General features: G+C 43.1%; 1 protein-coding gene across 3 annotated transcripts in view; it reads right to left on the minus strand.

The window, feature by feature from the left end:
- dscaml1 (Down syndrome cell adhesion molecule like 1) overlaps window positions 1-18393 on the minus strand; it is a 91580-nt gene that overhangs the window by 12315 nt on the left and 60872 nt on the right. For 2 of the 3 annotated variants that reach the window (XM_084018652.1, XM_084018653.1), the window contains exons 9-21: window positions 15821-15950; window positions 13952-14230; window positions 13672-13800; window positions 13357-13536; window positions 11917-12122; window positions 10982-11078; window positions 10724-10852; window positions 9752-9919; window positions 9415-9485; window positions 8963-9203; window positions 5504-5650; window positions 5254-5409; window positions 2967-3106 (exon numbers count right to left, since the gene is read on the minus strand). In XM_084018652.1, coding sequence (XP_083874778.1) covers window positions 2967-3106; window positions 5254-5409; window positions 5504-5650; window positions 8963-9203; window positions 9415-9485; window positions 9752-9919; window positions 10724-10852; window positions 10982-11078; window positions 11917-12122; window positions 13357-13536; window positions 13672-13800; window positions 13952-14230; window positions 15821-15950 — 2073 coding nt within the window. Of the gene's footprint in view, window positions 1-2966; window positions 3107-5253; window positions 5410-5503; window positions 5651-8962; window positions 9204-9414; window positions 9486-9751; window positions 9920-10723; window positions 10853-10981; window positions 11079-11916; window positions 12123-13356; window positions 13537-13671; window positions 13801-13951; window positions 14231-15820; window positions 15951-18393 lie in introns of those variants that run through there. The other variant, XM_084018654.1, reaches the window with a different exon arrangement.

The following is an 18393-nucleotide window of genomic DNA, read 5'->3' on the forward strand; positions in this document are numbered from 1 at the left end:
GGAAAAGCGTATTTTAAAACAATCAACAAATCTGCTGGTAGGCTAAATTCATCTCACTTGTTTCTGATTCTGTTCTGCAGAAACAAGCATAACACTACAGAGAGAAGTATTGCTTGAGAAATGTGATTTGAAAACAAACTGTGGACACGGGTGGAATTGCTTGACACCCTATAGAAAATAAATACGTTTGGAAGTCTCCCCAAAACGCAATAAAAACAATACATTAAAGAACTTCCTTTTTGAGATGTGGTAACAAATATCTCTCCTTCATATTACAAAATATGCATTGTATCATATGTGCTGAGGAGCACATGTAAGATCTGGGGGAAGCCAAAGACAAGATCCCGTTGTCACTTTACTGGAGAGGCAGACGTAATGTGAGGACTGAGTGAACATCATTCTAATGTGAACCAAGCATTCTCTCCTCGAGTCAGTGCCACAGGAAAAGAGAGGAGAATGGGGATTAAGGTACAGAGGGTCCGGGGCATGTTGTATTATGATAAGGCAAAAAGAGCTGGAGGGAGGGATGATGGGAGGCTGGAGGAGAGAGAGGCGAGAGGGTTGGATTAGGGGGAGTGAAGCCCACTCCCTCTCCTCCTCTGTACTCCTCAGGGAGGGCAAACAGAGATATTAGACAGAGGAAGACAATGGGGGGTAGACAAATGAGTCAGTCAGAGATATCACAAACAGTCATACACTAATGAGGCCGATCTACTGCAGGCATCAGAAATGACGTAGAGGAGAGGAGAGAGGAGTCAAATACACAGGCAGAGAAGCAGAGGAAAGGATGCAAACACACAAGCAAGCACCAATACACACACATACACTGACACACACATACACTGACACACACATACAGTGACACACAGATACACTGACACACACATACAGTGACATGCATGACCCGGAGGTGGATGTGTAATTGCAGCATGTTTAACCCAGCCATGTGTCTGCTGTCTAGACATATACGCATCACTGTCCCTTCAACACACACAAACTCTGTTTTTTTTTACTGCCTGCCATTCACTATTCACCTACCCACCAATTATACCCTTATTCCCTCAACTCCTCCTCTTCATCTCCTCCTCAGGTATGCCAACACCAAGGTACACACACACACACACACACACACACACACACACACACACACACACACACACACACACACACACACACACGCACACACACACACACACACACACACACACACTCACCCTTCGCAGCCTCTCTGTTAATGTGCTACTGGCCTCAGCTATGAACAGAAGAATACGAAACGCTCCCTGTCACCCTCTGAATCACATACTTGACTACAGTTTGACGCCGACGTTCATTTCTGACTGACAGGTGCTCATGCGCAGGTGAATTGAAAACTGCAGCGCGAGTGTCAAACGGTTTGAAGAGTCAGTAAACGCAGAAGACCTGTAAAAACCTGCACAGACACTGCAGCGTTGCTGAGCTCCGTCCTCGCCCGCTGGGTTGTTGTCTGCAGAACGGTTTATTCTGGGCAAATAGATTCCAGTATTCATGTTGTTTTTCACATTTATGAGCAGGCCGTCATGGTGGAATCCACTGGGCTTTTTATTACTTCCCTGTGTTCCCAGTTCATCATCCATTCCTCTTGTCTCCGTCCTTTCTGTATTTTCCACTCTGCCTATCTTTTACCCCACTGCGCCATCCTTCCCTTCACCTCCTGCCATCACTCTTCATCCCTCTCTTCATTTCCATGCCACTCTCCACATTTCCCCGTCATCTGTGGGCCCGCGCCTCGCTTCTCCTTCCATCTATCCACCAGTACCCCCCTCCGTTTTTACATCCTCTCTGCATCTCCCCTCTAATTCTCACGTATATCAATGTCTTCTTCTTCTTCTCCTCTCTCCTCTCTGAACATTTGTCTCTACGGTCTCCACTGCAGGCGGGGGTATGGATGGAGGGAGGGATGGATGAATGAATGGGTGGGTGGGTAGATGTTGGGCGGGAGGGAGGAGTGACAGAGTGTGTGTTGCTGTAACGGATATTAAAATATTCCTCCGGCGTGGAGATAGCGGTGATCCGGGGAACGATAGAGAGAGATAATGAAAAGAGGAACAAAAGTACTCCCCACGCGGTGTGTCTGACCCCCCCATCCCTCCTTCCTTCTCTCCAGTCGCACTCATTTACATAGTAATCATCCCGAACTCTGCATGGGGGCTTCAGAGAGAGAGAGAGGGAGGGAGAGAGAGAGAGAGAGGGAGAGGGGAGGGAGAGAGAGGGAGAGAGAGAGGGAGGGAGAGAGAGAGACAGAGAGAGAGAGACAGAGAGACAGACAGACAGATAGATAGATAGATAGATAGATAGATAGATAGATAGATAGATAGATAGATAGATAGATAGATAGATAGATAGATAGATAGATAGATAGATAGATAGATAGATAGATGGATAGATAGATAGATATGAGTAGCGTATATATAAATATAAATGGACCTCTGTACACATGTTGTGATACATTTATGAGTGTGTGTGAGTGTGTGTGTGTGTGTGTGTGTGTGTATACGTAAGTGAGAATACGAGTTTGCTGTCGGCTTGTTTTCTGCCCTCGTTGATGAACAGATGAGGTTGTCCTGGCAACGTGATGAGACGTAGATATGCAAATGAGGCTGGAGGGCGAGCTTGCACGCACACACACTGCGGTATTAGGAGAGCTCATTTCACACACACACACACACACACACATACACACACATCTCGCTGAGACTGCAGCACTAGACCACACACACAAAAACACACCCACAAACACACAAATGCAGAACGCCATCATTAAATCAATTAAATCTATCTCTGCATGATAGAAAACGTATTAACAGAAGCCGTATTCTGCATTAATAAAGGATAATTTCCTCTTCATCACCAGCTATGTTTGGATGGTCGTCTTCGCCTTTCATTCACTTGTAAATCCGGAAACTCCATGCACCCCTCTTGTAACTCACCGGTTGGCCAGACCCGGGGCTGGAGCAGTAGATGGTGTACTTGCGGATGATTCCATTTGGCTTGTGAGGGGGTAACCAGGACACCACAACACTGCTGGCAGAGGAGGGCACAGTTTTGATGCCAGCTGGCGGTCCGGGGTCTGAATCATTAAGGGGAGAAAATAGAGAAACGGAGGTTAGAATAAAAAGTGAACTAATGATATTTCTGTGTACAGTCAACCCGATTAACAGGTTTGTGTTGGTACTCTATACCACAATCTGATTATCCTGGAAGGATCTATCCTGGATAGGAATTTGAAAAATGGTAGTGAAAGCAAACTGGCTCTGCTGGCTGTGTAGCTAAATAACATGTTATCGTAAATACAGTGAAATCCTCTTTGTACTGCCACCATTTTCTTTTTGCTCACGTTTTTAATACAAATCTTTTGTCGAACAAAAGAACAGAAAATACATTTTGTAATCACTCATCTCTTGTATTATATAGTATTGCAAGTTGACAAAAGACACATTCAGATCATCATCATGTAGATCATCAGTCTACATTTGTTTTTTTTTGTATGCAGTATTCAGTGTGCGTGCTAACTAAGGCTGGAATTACTAGTTGTTAGATCAGCAGAAATTCCTGTTCAACTTCTTCTTATTATCCATTTTACTTTTTAAGCAAAAATGCCAAACACTGACTGGTTCCAGTTGGCCCACACTCTATTTTCTATGACAGTAAATCTTTGGGTTTTGGACTGTTAGTTTGACAAAGCACGCAATTTGGAAAGATTGGTTTGGGGTTTGGACAATTTTAAAGGGCATTTTTCATAACCCAACAATTAATTGCAAAAAGGATTGGCAGATTAATTAATGCCCACTGCTATTGATATTCGTGGTGTTGGGACTTTGAAAATGTATTGACTATGAAAATCATGAGCGTGTTCTATTCCTGCTCGATGTGTAAAAGTCCTGAGATAACGTTTGTTGTGATATGACACTATAAATAAAATGTAATTGAATACTTTCTAGTCTTCTGACCCCTCAAAGCGCTTAGAGCCAGGGATCAAACGCTGCTCTCTAGATTGGATGAGGACTCATTCTTCCCTTCCAATCATGTTGCTATTGTTGAGCATTATTATTTACTTGACCAAGTCAATTTTAAAAACATTTACTTTTTACATTTTTAGAACCTCCTGAAAGAATAAGACAACATGCAGCAATTTAAAGTAGCGTAAACATAAATTACACACCAAATGCTGCGGCTCCCAGGGTGTGGGAGACCCTTGCATGAAAAATAACGTAATAATGAATCTCGGCTCCTATGCTTGCTATCTACGGTTGTTGTATCTAAGTGACAGAGGAAGGCGGGCTGAGAATTGTCTGTTTGTCTTTTCCATATGCTGCAGACATCACTGAGGGCAAAGGGAAGGGAGAGGCCCAGAGAAACGCAGAGTGTTGAACGTATGTGAAGAGGTTGCCCCTGGACACGGTGTCAACCCGCATCAGGGCAAAAGAGACACTCGACTTGGCCCTGATAAGCACCCACACTCACGCACGCTAAAAGGCTAACACAACACCCATATTTGAAAAGCTGCGGCGAGGCCAGCTCATAAAATGGAGATATAGTGAGGAAGAGAGAATAAAGGCCTTTTCTGAAATGACACTTCTTAGAATCTCTGCCCCCCTCTCCCTCTCCTCTGCACTCCCTCTCTCCCCTCATTTTCTCCATCTCCAGACGCCTGCCTCCTCCTCTGCCTGGCCCCAGGGAGAGAGAGAAGAGGCGGATACGGATGTAATCCACAGCCCGCCAGTGTAAGCACAAAATTAATTCTCTCTAAGCCACAAAGAATTAATCCCTCTCCTTGTGCTGGGTGCTGAGCTCGACTTGCACACAATACAACAATAGTGCACGTACGCGCACACACACACATGCACCCGTACACGCACACTAGTGCTAAGACACTGTGTATACACGTGCAAACACACACTTACCAGCCTCCAATACTTCCACACATCCACATGCACAGAGCCACAGCCTTAGGCTCCTTAACCACACACACTTTTTGGCTTCTTAATTCTCATTAGCACTGCTAATGGCACATCAGAGCACAAAGAGGTTTTAATCAGCAACCTCAGTCTTACAAAGACCCCCTCTAACCCCCCTGGCTCTCTGCCTCCCACAATGCAGCCTAAACCAAGAACAAAAACCTTTAGACCCGTCCCTAAGGTGCAGCCAAAGCAAATGACAAACAGGTCAGTTCTTATTTGATTTATCCGGGATTTATCTACTGAAATTTGGACTCACAGTCTTCACGGGTTTGGATGTACAGGACGTTGCTCCGGACCCCATCTCCAGCCTGGGTGTAGGCCAGAACCTGGATGCTGTAGTTGGTGAACTTCTCCAGGCCTTTAAGCTCCACCTGCTCCTTGGTGGTTGTGATGTTTTGCATTTCACCCCATTCTGTAAAACAAAAAGGCCAGAGAGATGTTGAGAACGGGGGTTGAGCTGTCACCATGATGTCTCATGTAGGATGACAGACACACACTCAACACACCTCCGTCTGGAAAGACAGCCCAGAACACGACGCGATATCCCTTCAACACGCCATGCAGCGTCATCCTGGGAGGTTCGGCCCATGTGATCACCGCCTCGTCCGATGTTACAGAAATGGCTCGGATGTTCTGTGGAGGCTGGCTGGGCACTGAAGAGGGACAGAGAAGGGAGAAGTTAACATTCAGTGTCACCTTGTGTAGTTCCTAAAACGGTCTGTTCACTGCAGGGTGAAAAACAATCACACTGTTGATGATTGAGCTAAACAATGAAACGGAGATAATAAAGGATTTTTAATCCCCTAATATCCAGTTTTCTTTAACCCCAGACTTTATGGGCCGGCACACAATAGAAACACTTCACAAAGAGTTCAGTTTGTGCTGTGGCAGCAGATCGAGTGCCATCCTGTTTGAAAATGACCTGATCCCACACAGTGAAGCCATTACACATAGATACTCATAGATTTTCATTGAAGGTATGTTTACACAGAGTGAAATATATATATAAAATAAAAATCTTCTAGTTGTCTCGCGCATATTTTTTACACATCACAGACTTGACATTTGGTATTTTTTTTAGAATCAGTTATTTTCCCCTTTAAGTAGCTTTACATTTGGAAAAATCATCAATGATTTTTGCACATTTTTTTGCCTGACATTTAAATCTATAAATATTTTTGGATCTCCACTACAATTTAAAAGTGTGGAGTCTGAATAAAGTTTGTAATGGTGACTCACCTGGTCTGTGAGGTTTAAGAGTTTAATAATTGGGAATATGAACATTATGTTTATCTTGAAGTAAAGGCAGCCATTGTCTCAAAACTCCATCTACACTGGCTAGCTGATAAATACATTTGAGTCATTGACCCTGAAAATAATGAGTCCTGCTCTAAGTGCCCTGAGACACGATAAATAAAATTGAATTGAATTAAATAAATAAATTCACCCTCTCTGAACCCCTACATTTCCATATCAAACCAGAAGCAAGTAAACAGGCCAGCGATAGATAAAACATGCGTCCAGCCTGATGTATAGGACCATCTCTACAACCACCATCTCTCTTTCTCTGTACAAGCCTCCTTCTGTCCCCCAACAGTCCAGGTGTCTCTTCTATTGGCTACCGCTGACCATTAGTCTTTCAGGCTTTGAATAACGCACACTATTGAAGATGAACAGAAGTCAACTTGTGAGAGAAGGAGGGGCAGGAAGGGAGGAAGAGAGCCGAGTGAAAGACAGAGAGCAATGAAAAGGAGGGATTGGGCCAAGTCCACCAGGGAATTTCTCTGCAGCTGGTGAAGAGAGAGGAGGTGGGAAGGAGGACAGAGGAAGGGAGGGGAAGGAGAAAGGCGGATTAGAAAACTGAAAACAGGCTTTTGCATTAATCACCCTCTAGGCAGATTTTGTTTTTTAAGTAAAATAAAAAGATTTTTCCTCCCTTCACAGTCACACCTTTACAAGATAGGGATAGATTGTGGATATGAACAAAAAGGTGAGATGCTTTCAGGTGCCTCCACACTGTCACTGAGAGCTTACTCATGGTTAAAGAGATGAAGGAAGGCAGACACGGACAGAGGGCTAAAGAAGAAAATTATAACTAATCAACGCTAAAGTTGTCGGTGTATAAAACAGCTTTGCATAAATGAGTGCAACGTTTCGACCAAAAAAAAAAAGAAAAAAAAGGAGAATACAAGAACATAATGAAAGGCAGTTTTGGACTCTGGCTACGGGGAGGAGGAGATGGGGTGAGGGGCAGAGGAAGAAGGGAGGAAGAGAGTTAAAAGCAAGGGGGGCAAGGGAAGGGCAGAAAAAGATGAAAAGAGGGAGCAGAGAGACAATGCACTCAGCTGTGGATAATTACAGCAGGAAGCAGCGGAGGGAACGAGAGAGACAGACAGAAAGACAAGCTAATTATAATTATTTTTAGTATGCTTGTTGTTATCACTATTATCATAATGGCCATCAATATCACTGTCGCCACGGTGACAGCCATAGGGAAGAACTAGAGGGCTCCGTCTACTCTGGACCAATGGGGCTCAGCCAACTGTTCACTGGGTGGACACGTGTGTGTGTGTGTGTGTGTGTGTGTGTGTGTGTGTGTGTGTGTGTGTGTGTGTGTGTGTGTGTGTGTGTGTGTGTGTGTGTGTGTGTATTTGAAAAGGGAAAAAAATGTGGATGACGTCTGATAAAGATTATGTAAAGATTGTGTTGATAAAAACTGTTTCATGTATAGCGTATATTTGAATAAACTGCAGCTCAACGCTAAAGAATAAAGAATACAAGAAGAACCATATGATATATTTTTTTCTTTTAGAGATGCATTTATCAATGTGCTGTTCACAAATGTCAGCTTGTTTTAGATGTATTCAGCTCCTTAGTGTCAATTAATGCTCCAGCAAATACTTCTATACAAGAAATAAATAAAAGGAAACGCTGCATCGGGAGTAAATTATGTCCAGTTACAAACTAAAAGAAGTCTGAGTGATACTTGCTTCTACTGCTTTTCACCAGCCCCTCCCCCTCAAATTCAACCTCACATACAGTTTTACCTTTTCATATTTGATTCTATTGGATTATGTTTAACATAAAAGCCAAGATTTCTTTCTAGAGATACAAAATATGGACCTAGAAAATAATAATTAATTGAAGAAGATAATGTGTCATAAAGTGTTTGCAGATTTTGAATACATATTTTCTAGAAGGTAATTTAGAAAAAACAAAGATTCTCTTTTGCTTCAGATCATGACAGAGGTGTGTCTTCAAATAAAAGTGATTTCTTTCAAAAGATTTCTTAAGATTGCAAGATTTTGCTGTTTTGCTACTCGTGCACTTACTTGAATGAAAAGTATCTGGCACATGTATCTCATGTCTGTCTTCATGTGTATTTCCCTGCGTACCCACAGCCAGATGCAGCACACAATGTTGTTAAACATGGTTTGTACAAGAAGAGGTTTCTGCTTACTGAGTCGTTCATTCATTCAATCATCACTTCACTCAATGTTTGGCCTCCTAGAGCCATCAGGCTGCATGGCAGTACTCTGGATGTTTCACTGTACAGGGACTCAACCTCTGCTGCTGAATGTGTATCTATGAGTCTTTGTGTGTCCTTGGTATTTGTAAAAAAGCATTTGGATGCCAGCAGCCAACATTCATTCTTGTCGAGAGGAGAGAGAATGTAGTAATTTCGGGTTACAGAGCATGGTATGATTTGACGTAGATCAGACAGTGAGACAGCAAAAAGAACAATGGCAACAGAAAAAGTGCCGTAACTGTGTATCAAAGCCAACAGACAGAGTGTGATATTTCATAAGCCTGACAGTTTATTCCACCACTGTATCTAATGCACTGCTTGACTTATTTCCCGTATTGCTGCTGGTCACTATTTACACTCAGAAACAAGAGGCAATAAATCCCTTTTGGTACGTGCTTTGATATCTTGTATTTGTGCTGTTTATTGTGAACCTCACCGTCTTCCAGTGTTGTAGCATTGATCTCTGAGCTCGAGGGCCCTGTGCCGGCTCTGTTGAAGGCCTGGACGACCACACCGTACTGGGCAAACTTCTTCAGGTTGTCCAGGGTGTAGACCTCACTGTCTCCGGTGGCCTTCATCTCCACAATGCTGTACTGGCCGTTGCTGCCCGGACCATTCTCTCTGTAACCGATCTGGTAACCCCGGATCACCCCGTTCTGCAGCTCCTTCCTCGGAGCCTGGAGAATGGGAAACAGAAATACTGTACAGTACTATTCCCAATCATATAGTGCATGATTATTTGGCCAGATCCACAAATGAAATACACTGAAAAGGAATCAGGCCAACAAAGATTAGGATATTTTGCAAACAGCAAAAACGTGTTACACAACCAAATCATCTTTGAGGAAGTAGAGAGCTGCTGGAGACGACTAATACTTAGAATAATACCTTCCAGGTGACCCTGATACTCTGAGAGGTCACTGGCTGCAGGATCACCTCCATGGGAGGACCATCAGGCTCTGCATGGAGACACAGAGAGAGAGAGTCAGAGTGGACGAGGCAAACATTGTATGGTATTCATGATTTCATTAAGTCTCATGGCCATGAAATTATTATTATGATCCACAACTTTAAAAGATGTTTTCGTCAGTTTCATTCAGATGGAATTTCAATACAATTCAGGACAATACAAAGGTCAGTGTCGCACAGGTGCACTGACTAAGAGATAATACAACAAGCAATAGTGAAATAATTGTTAACGTTTGCATGTGCTACTGATACGTACGTGCTTCCTCTGTACTGATGGTGAGTTCTTTGCTGGCCTCGCTCTTGCCGATCGTGTTGTAGGAGTACATGCGGATGCTGTAGACGGAGGCGGGGTGAAGGTCCACTATGTTGGCCTGGTTGTTGGTGGGCGAGATGTTTCGAGTGGCATGTTTCAGCTCCCAGGTATCTGACCCAAAGAAAAAAGAATGTTTCACTTGAGAAAGCACTGAATATATTTGAGGACTGTCTTGCGAAATATTAAGACTGTGTTTGGAATCGCAAGCTTACATACTTTTCATTGTAGAATCGAGTTCATAGTGCATTTCAACTGCAAAAGTATGTGGATTTTATGCCCAGATGTATACCAGATCAGCAAGAGTACGAGACGTGTGCTTACTAGACATGCTTAACCACCCCAAAATGCATTGCAGCTCTTCAGCGTGTCCGGTGACAGACTGCAAGGCAGATGGTTTAAATAATTTACCGTTGGATAAAATGATTACAAATGAGCTAACATACATAACGTACTGTAGAAAACATATTTAACACTAAAATATTTAATAGATTCAATTTGCTTGATGGTAAGAGTGGAAAAGAGTACTTTTAATGGTAGAGGTAATGTGATGTATTTTAATTAAATACATTTTGTTTCAATGGCAGCTCGGAAAGGCAACACTGTGATCAATACAGTGATGTGGTGCAGAGAAGACGTATTGCTCGATTTCTTTTCGATTTAATGTGAATGGTCTGCTGTAACGGCAATTGATTGTTAATTTAGAAGGCAGTTCATACTGATTGAGTATATAGCATGCAGTGCCTAAGTATGCACTTAAGAACACAACTACGTCTTATTATTACCATATAATCTTCCTGTAGAAAAACTTATATACTTGAAATTGTATTATGCATTTTCACATTGACTGTAACCTTCAATATTCTGTAGTGTTTCGAATAGAATAAAGGAGCCCGAACAGCCCAGCCTTTCACTTACCTGTCTTGTTCTTATACTCAATATCGTAGGAGGTAATGACGCTGTTTCCATCAAATCTCTGTGTCCACCGGAGATTCATACTGCGATCTTTTACTTCTCGCACCTCCAACTCCGGAGGGTCTGGGGGCTCTGGGGATTTTACATGAGTGGGAGTGAAGGAAAGAAAGATAAAGGAGGAGAGGGTAAACCCAAAAAAAGAGATGAGCTTTCATCAATATGAAGAGGAGATGGGAGGTGCGTTTGTAAAGGAATGGTTACCTTGCACAGTGAGCTGGATGAGACCCCGTCCTTCTCCATAAGAGTTGATGGCATGACAGGAGAAGAAGACTGAATCCTCACGCTCTGCTGGCTTTAGCTGTAGGGATAACGGTAGAAAGAGAAACGTCAAAAGAGACAAGCAACTCTATCTCTGTGTGTTAAGCACAGTTTTGTGATGGAGAAGCGAATGGTTTTTCCTCTACAGTGGATGTTTGGTATTAAGGTGACTCACCAGGAGAAGTGTCAACAATCCGGTGTTCTGTATTTATGGTGTCAACATTCACTTATTTCTGACTTATTTGCTACGCACCCGCTTAAAGAACGACCCAGCTATTTTTGGTGCTTTAGCTGGTGTATCCTCAAAATCCCAGAAACCCAATTCAAGCATGTTTTGCCTGTACTTGAAATATCTACATTCTTTAACATAAACTCTCTACCCTGTCAGATGATTAACTACCTACATAGTCATTTGAAGGTGATAAGTATGTGTTCCACCTGAAGTGTCTAATTTGAGTTGGGCACATCGTCGAACCAAAGTCACGGACACAATTCACTGAAGTAACCCTGATTAAATCTTGTGCAAAACACGCACTTGCCCATCAAACCCACTGGGAGACGATGATATCTTCAGATAACTCACTGGACACAGTTGGCTCATCTCCTATTTATATCATTCAATACCACTTGTTACAGAGTGACCCTCTCATAGTATCATCATCCGAAAACAAGGCTGCAGCAGCCGCGTGAATCATCTCCACCTTCCCTGTGATACGCGTCATCGGAAGCATCTTATTTTTAGAGACCAACATTAAAAATGGAGCTCAAACAGACAGAAAAGGGAAAGCTATCTATTTGTCAACTGAGTAAGAGTCATGAAGACATTGCTATCTTGATTTCATCAATTAGATGATATGCCATATGTAAGCGCTTCTTACCCTGAGTGTAGACAACACCTCGTCAGTCTTCTCATTGGGACTGGTGGTAATGGAGTATCGGGCGTTGCGGTCGGGGTCAATGACCGTGTCGCCCCTCTCCCAGCGGATGATGATGGGCCATTCTCCCCTGGCTGTGCAGTTCAGCTCCTTCAAGTGACCCTTCTTAGCCATGGTAGTGTTGGGGTGACTGGTGATCATCGCCGGGACTGGAAGGAGAGGGGCGATGGGGTGTGACGTTAAGAGAAGGTGAGAATAAAGGAGAGGAAATGGTGACAGTAAACAGATTGGAGAGGGGGATATTAGACGACAGAGGCAGATAAAAGAGGGAAGTAAAAGAAGGAAGGTAGATAATAAGCAGGGTTTAAGTGGAAAGGGAGAAAGAAGTGAAAGAGCGGAGAGGAGAAGGTTAGGACGTTTGGCAGTTAAAAAGGTGGAGTTCACAGTAGCCAAGTTCCATTGCAGTAGAGTAATGAAGAGCTATGGTCAATGAGGTAAAGTCAATAAACCTCCTCTCTCATTCTCCAATAGTTAACACCGGGGTCTAGGTGAATGAAGAGGCAAAACAACGACACACTCTACCTTTCGTGTACACTCTTTACACAAAATCACTCACAATCTTCTCCGGCCGACGCAAACTCAGACACACACACAAACACACACAAACGTGCACACAATACTGAAATGAAGAGGGTTTTGCCGTTTTGTTTTCATCACTTATTCATCTCACCCTCCCTCCTTTCCTCCCTCTCCGCTGAGTGAAACAGACAGAATTGAGGGAGGCAGAGGAGAGGAACGGTTCAATCAATAACACTAACACCAGCAGGAGAGGAAGAGAGAGAGGGAGCGAGGGGCAATCCTGCAGGCCGAGGTGAAACTAGTGGTTGTATTTATGTGGCACCTGGTTATACGTGTGAAAAGAAGCCCGATATTAAGTGCTCACATCTCTATCGTGGGTAGTTGTTTTTGTGAGGTCATGGCACCGCATGCTACAAAGATACGTTGCCCTCTTATAATGCTCGACTCGATGTCGACAGTCTGTGTGTGTGTGCACAGTTTCCCCCATGCATGTGTACATTGCATTACATACGATGTTACTGACAGCAAGGGCAGGATGAGAGAGATTGATTGCAGATAATGATTAAGCTCAAAGTGTTTTTGATTGTCTGTAGACAGATCCCAAGAGCCAAAGGATCAATGGCTCAGTTGCCCGCTTCCTCACTGCCTATCACACACACACACACACACACACACACACACCCATGGTCACCTTTGCATCGCCAATTCACCAGTGTGCATGTGAGCTTCATTGGTTTGCCACAGTTAGCATGTTTGCATGTAGACTGATACGGAGAACTGGAGCATCCCAGGGCGTCCTTGCAGCATTCCTCTATGCCACGAAACACTCATTCTGCATTAGCCCGTGTGAGACTTTGTACTCACTCTTAACGGTGAGGACCATGCTCTTGCTGATGTCTGATCCCACTCCATTGGAGGCCTGACAGAGGTAGAAGCCACGGTCTTCTTCCAGGACATGTCTGATGAGCAGAGAGCCGTTACCCATGATCTGGATACGGCCCGTCAGAGGCACTGGGTGGTACTGCTGCGGATTCCCAATACCCACTGGATAGAAAGAGATGTTTATGATGAACCGTAAAGCAACTGAGGATCCCCACATTTTGAATTAAATGTACTACCTGCAGTATGAAGCTTTGAATATGACAATGGGACACATGTTGGAAAAGACGGGTCATGTACCTTGTGCACCTTTGGCATGCTTCCACATGACCTTAGGAGGAGGGTATCCATCGACTGAACAGTTGAGGATCCCAGCCTTCCCATAGATCCCGTCCTGATTGTTGGGCTGAACCACAAACCGAGGAGGCACTGGAGGAAGAAGGAGTGGAGAAGTTGATTAAAAAAAGACAAAAAAATAGGGTTCTTTCCGACACTGGAACCAAATGTTTCCTTTCCCCTTCAACCCTTTATAAATACCACTTTCATATTCTCTATCTTCTGTCACTCCTTCGTTACTTACCTGTTACTGTGAGCTGCCTCTCTGTGCTGACAGTGGCAGCATCGTTGCTGGCAATGCAGGTGTAGTTGCCATTGTGTTTGAGCGACACCTTGGATATCTGGAGGGAGCTCATGAACTCCTTTGTGTCGATGGTGATGCCCGAGGAGGCCACGATCTCCTGCCCATCCTTGCGCCACGCGATGCGTATGGGCATGTCTCCAGACGACACCACGCAGGCAATGTACATCAATTTACCGATGGAAGTCGGCGGAAAGTCAAATGGCTGGATCAGTGGAGGAACTGAGAGAGGCAGAGATGGGGAGGATGAAAGAGTGAGCAAGAGAGGTGAAGGAAGGAAAGTGAGAGGGTGTGAGGTGTGTAGAGAGGAAGTGAGAGTGGATGGAAATGAAAGAGACAAAGTAATTGAGAGGGAAATAGTGGAGTGAGATAAAAGAAGATGAGTAAAAGAGATAGAAGGTGCAGATCAAGGAGAGCAGGAGAGAGAAAAAGGCAAAGAAAAGGCAACAGGGTGAAATAAAGGGTATGTATAGAGAAGACAGAGTAAGGCATGGAAATGGAAATAAAGAAAAAAAGATGAATGAAAACAGTTAGAGGGTTGTTTAAATGAGCGGGGTGAGTAAGAGGTGAAGACAGAGATTTGAGGCAGATATGAATAAGTGAAGGATAGAGAAAATAGAGAAAGTCAGATGTAAAGACACAGGGAGAATATGGGCAGACACACAGATTCCAAGAGTCGGGGGCATCGAAAGGACATGGGGTGGGAGGGTGAGTGATGTAAAGGGAGAAAGATACAGGAGGAAGACGTAAACACACAGTGAGATTTCATTTAGAGGATGTGGTTCAGAATGTGTTATTTTCACCTGGCAGACTAGTGGTAATCTAGTGGTCTATTTGTCTGATTTATCTAGTCTCTCATCTAAACCTGGACCCCCAAAGCTGCCAAAAGACTGCAGCCTGGCCTACTAGCCCACTACCCACTCTGCAGCCGCCTGTGCCCCCTACCAATCCCTGCACTCCACCCCACCCCGCCATGCTAAAGCCAGCCCATAATAGCTGCTCTAATTAGAGCCCCATCCGCAGGGGGAAGAGCAGTGTTGCTATGGAGAGTGGCGGAGGTGATGGCGGACGGAGACATCTGGGTGAGTTAATCTGCGCCTCGTTAAAATTCATCTAATTAAATCAGAGACATGACGAGCACACATTCGTACAAGCACATACCTACACCCACATCCGGCCAATACACGTCCTTAAAGCTCACCCGTGTACGCGCATGTAGGAAAAAACTCAAAAATATTTCACACATCCAACCACACACAACCCGAGCTCACGACTTCCCAAAACTAACATGTCGTGCTATCATGCTATGCAAAGAGCAGAGCGGAATAGCATGCAAGGTGACATCCAGAACACACTCTGTTCATTCACACACACACGCACATGTGTATGGCATACACACACACATCTTATACAATAGCACTCCTGCTCTATGTAATTGCTGAGTGGTTGAGAGAGCGCACTCGGCCACTCCGCCCCTTAATCAGGGGTTATTAGAGGCAATGCATACCTTTCTTCTTTCCTCTCCCTGTTTCACTCACACCCTCCAGTCTTACTCACTCTACATCCCTCTCACAATCACCCTCGTCTACATTCAGATTTTTCCCCCATTTCAACATTATGGCCCCCCACAGCTAGACAATTCTATATATCATTTTGCTTGCAGCACATTCATTTCAATGGGCAAACCCCCAAAAGCATATATAATTTACACCACACCACAAACAAAAACATGCATGCTACTGTGTTATGTATTTGAGATATATGCATGGTCAAATAAAAAGAAAACGGAATACCTAAAAAGGATCAACTGACCTTTTACAGTAATGTAGACGGTCTGTGTGATAAACAGCTGTGGTTGGATGAGCACGCTGCAGACATAGGCCCCCTCGTCCATCCCCTTCTGAACATCACTGAGCTTCAGAGTCCCATTCTCGTACACCACCTGGACGGACACCAGCATTGTTACACACAGAGGTGATACATGCATGCATCTTCTTATCCGTGCATGGACACAGAGCTGCAAATTTAAATGCGATGATGCTAAGATCGAAACATATGGGGTCAGTTCAGTCTCATTAATAATGAATGCACAGAGAAGGATTCACAAATGTATTTTGTTATTCATATATAAATGACTCTCTTCTCACAAATACATTTCAATATACACACAAATGGATATTGGTATGTAAAAATGTAAAATAAATCCATAAACAAAAATAAGGTTCACAACACATTTCTGATCGTCTTGTTTTAAATAAATGTAACATAAATCCATAAATATATGAATTAAAAAAATATTTGCAATTTTCATCAAAAATGTATTTGGATGTTGTAACATTTATAAACAAACTGTTAAACTTTGTGAACTTGTTAGCATTTGTTCGTGAACTGGTCTGTATTTGTGTGTGGATTTTTGAGACTCTCCTGACGTGGCTGGATTCACGAATGCATATTTTTCAACAAGGAACTCTCTGTAGCCAATCAGATGCCTCCCTCGTTTTCAGCCAATCAGATGACTGTATCCCACGAGGGGTACCTCACCATGGCCAGAGCACAGCTTTTTCTCTGCGCAGTTTGCGTTGCTTTTCGGTAAAAGAAATAAGAACAAAAAGTATTTTAAAAAGTAGGGTTAGCGCTCGTCGGGTTAGCACCTGTTTCAATTAGCATAATTAGCCTAATTAGACCCGTCACACATGGAAACGGTAGCAGGGTAAGACCTCCCTCGTTTTCAGCCAATCACATGACTGCATTCCCACGAGGGATACCTGACCATAGCACAGCTTTTTCTCTGCGTTTCTAACTAGTTAGCCATATAATAAAGCCATATAAAACGGAGCCGCCACACTCATTGAGACTGCACCTCCAAACTTCAATTTCTTCCATACCACTAGGACTGATAGGAGAGGTGGTGGAATTGCTGCTGTCTTCTCTGACACTTATAACTGTAAGGAAGTCCGTCTTGGTGAATTCATATCATTTGAATACCTTGCTTTGTCAGTACATTGTAAATCTACAGTCTTAATAATAACTGTTTACCGTCCACCAAAACCCAAAACTGGATTCCTGGAAGAATTTTCTCAGCTATTATCTCAGGTTTCCACTGACTATGACTGTCTTATTATATCTGGTGACTTTAATATTCACATTGACATAAAAACTGATCCAGATGCCTTAAGGTTTATCAGTCTGCTGGAGGCATTTGACCTCTCTCAACATGTCCGTGGACCCACCCACAATAAAGGACATACTCTTGACCTTGTCATCTCAAAAGGACTTAACATTACAACGCCTCTTGTTGTGGATGTAGCCTTTTCTGATTACTGTTGCCTTTACTTTGATGTCTCTGCTTTCCCTGTACAACGTGACAGTTCTCGATTACTTAAAAGACGTATAATTAATGATAATACTATTGAAAGATTTCAAAAAATTGTAAATGAGATGTCATTGTCCATGATATCTTCAACTGGGGACATTGTGGACAACTTCAACTCAAAAATACAGAGTGTATTTGATAAAATTGCACCACTCAAAACTAAATATGTAAAAAAACAAAAGGCTCCCTGGAGAAATGAAGTGGACATCAGATACTTAAAGAGAAAGTGTCGTCAGGCAGAGCGACAGTGGAGAAAAACAAGACTTCAGGTTCACAATGACATTTATAAGGATAAACTGAATGAATATAACAAAACAATTAAACAAGCTAGACAATCATTCTTTTCTAAAATCATCAATGAAAATATTAATAACAGCAAAGTGCTATTCTCCACTGTGGACAGACTTATTAACCCACCATCCACCATTCCCTCAGAAATGTTGTCCCCAGAAAAATGTGATCAATTTGCTTCTTTCTTTAATAACAAAATCATTACTATTAGACAAAACATTAGTGCTCTAAAATCTACAACTGAACTTGCCCTTCCTTTCTCCAGAAACTCCACCTGTGTCATGTCTCACTTTAACTGTTTAAATCTGACAGAGCTTGACAATATTGTTGGTCAGCTCAGACCCTCCACCTGCTGTCTGGATCCTCTCCCAACTGCTTTTTTCAAAAATGTTTTTAACTGCCTAGCACCAGAGGTTCTACATATCATTAACTGGTCTCTCCAGTCAGGTATATTTCCCACATCACTAAAAACAGCTGTTATCAAACCACTCCTGAAGAAGAACAATCTGGATCAAAATGTCATTGCAAATTACAGACCTATCTCCAATCTACCGTTCCTCAGCAAAATACTTGAAAAAGCAGTCTACATTCAGCTCAAGAACTATCTTGCATCAAATAGCCTTTTAGATACTTATCAGTCTGGTTTTCGTCCCCACCATAGCACAGAAACGGCACTTATCAAAGTTTTAAATGATCTACATATGAACACAGACTCCAAAAA

Source organism: Eutrigla gurnardus (assembly GCF_963514095.1).
Source record: "Eutrigla gurnardus genome assembly, chromosome: 10".
Taxonomy (NCBI): Eukaryota; Metazoa; Chordata; class Actinopteri; order Perciformes; family Triglidae; genus Eutrigla; species Eutrigla gurnardus.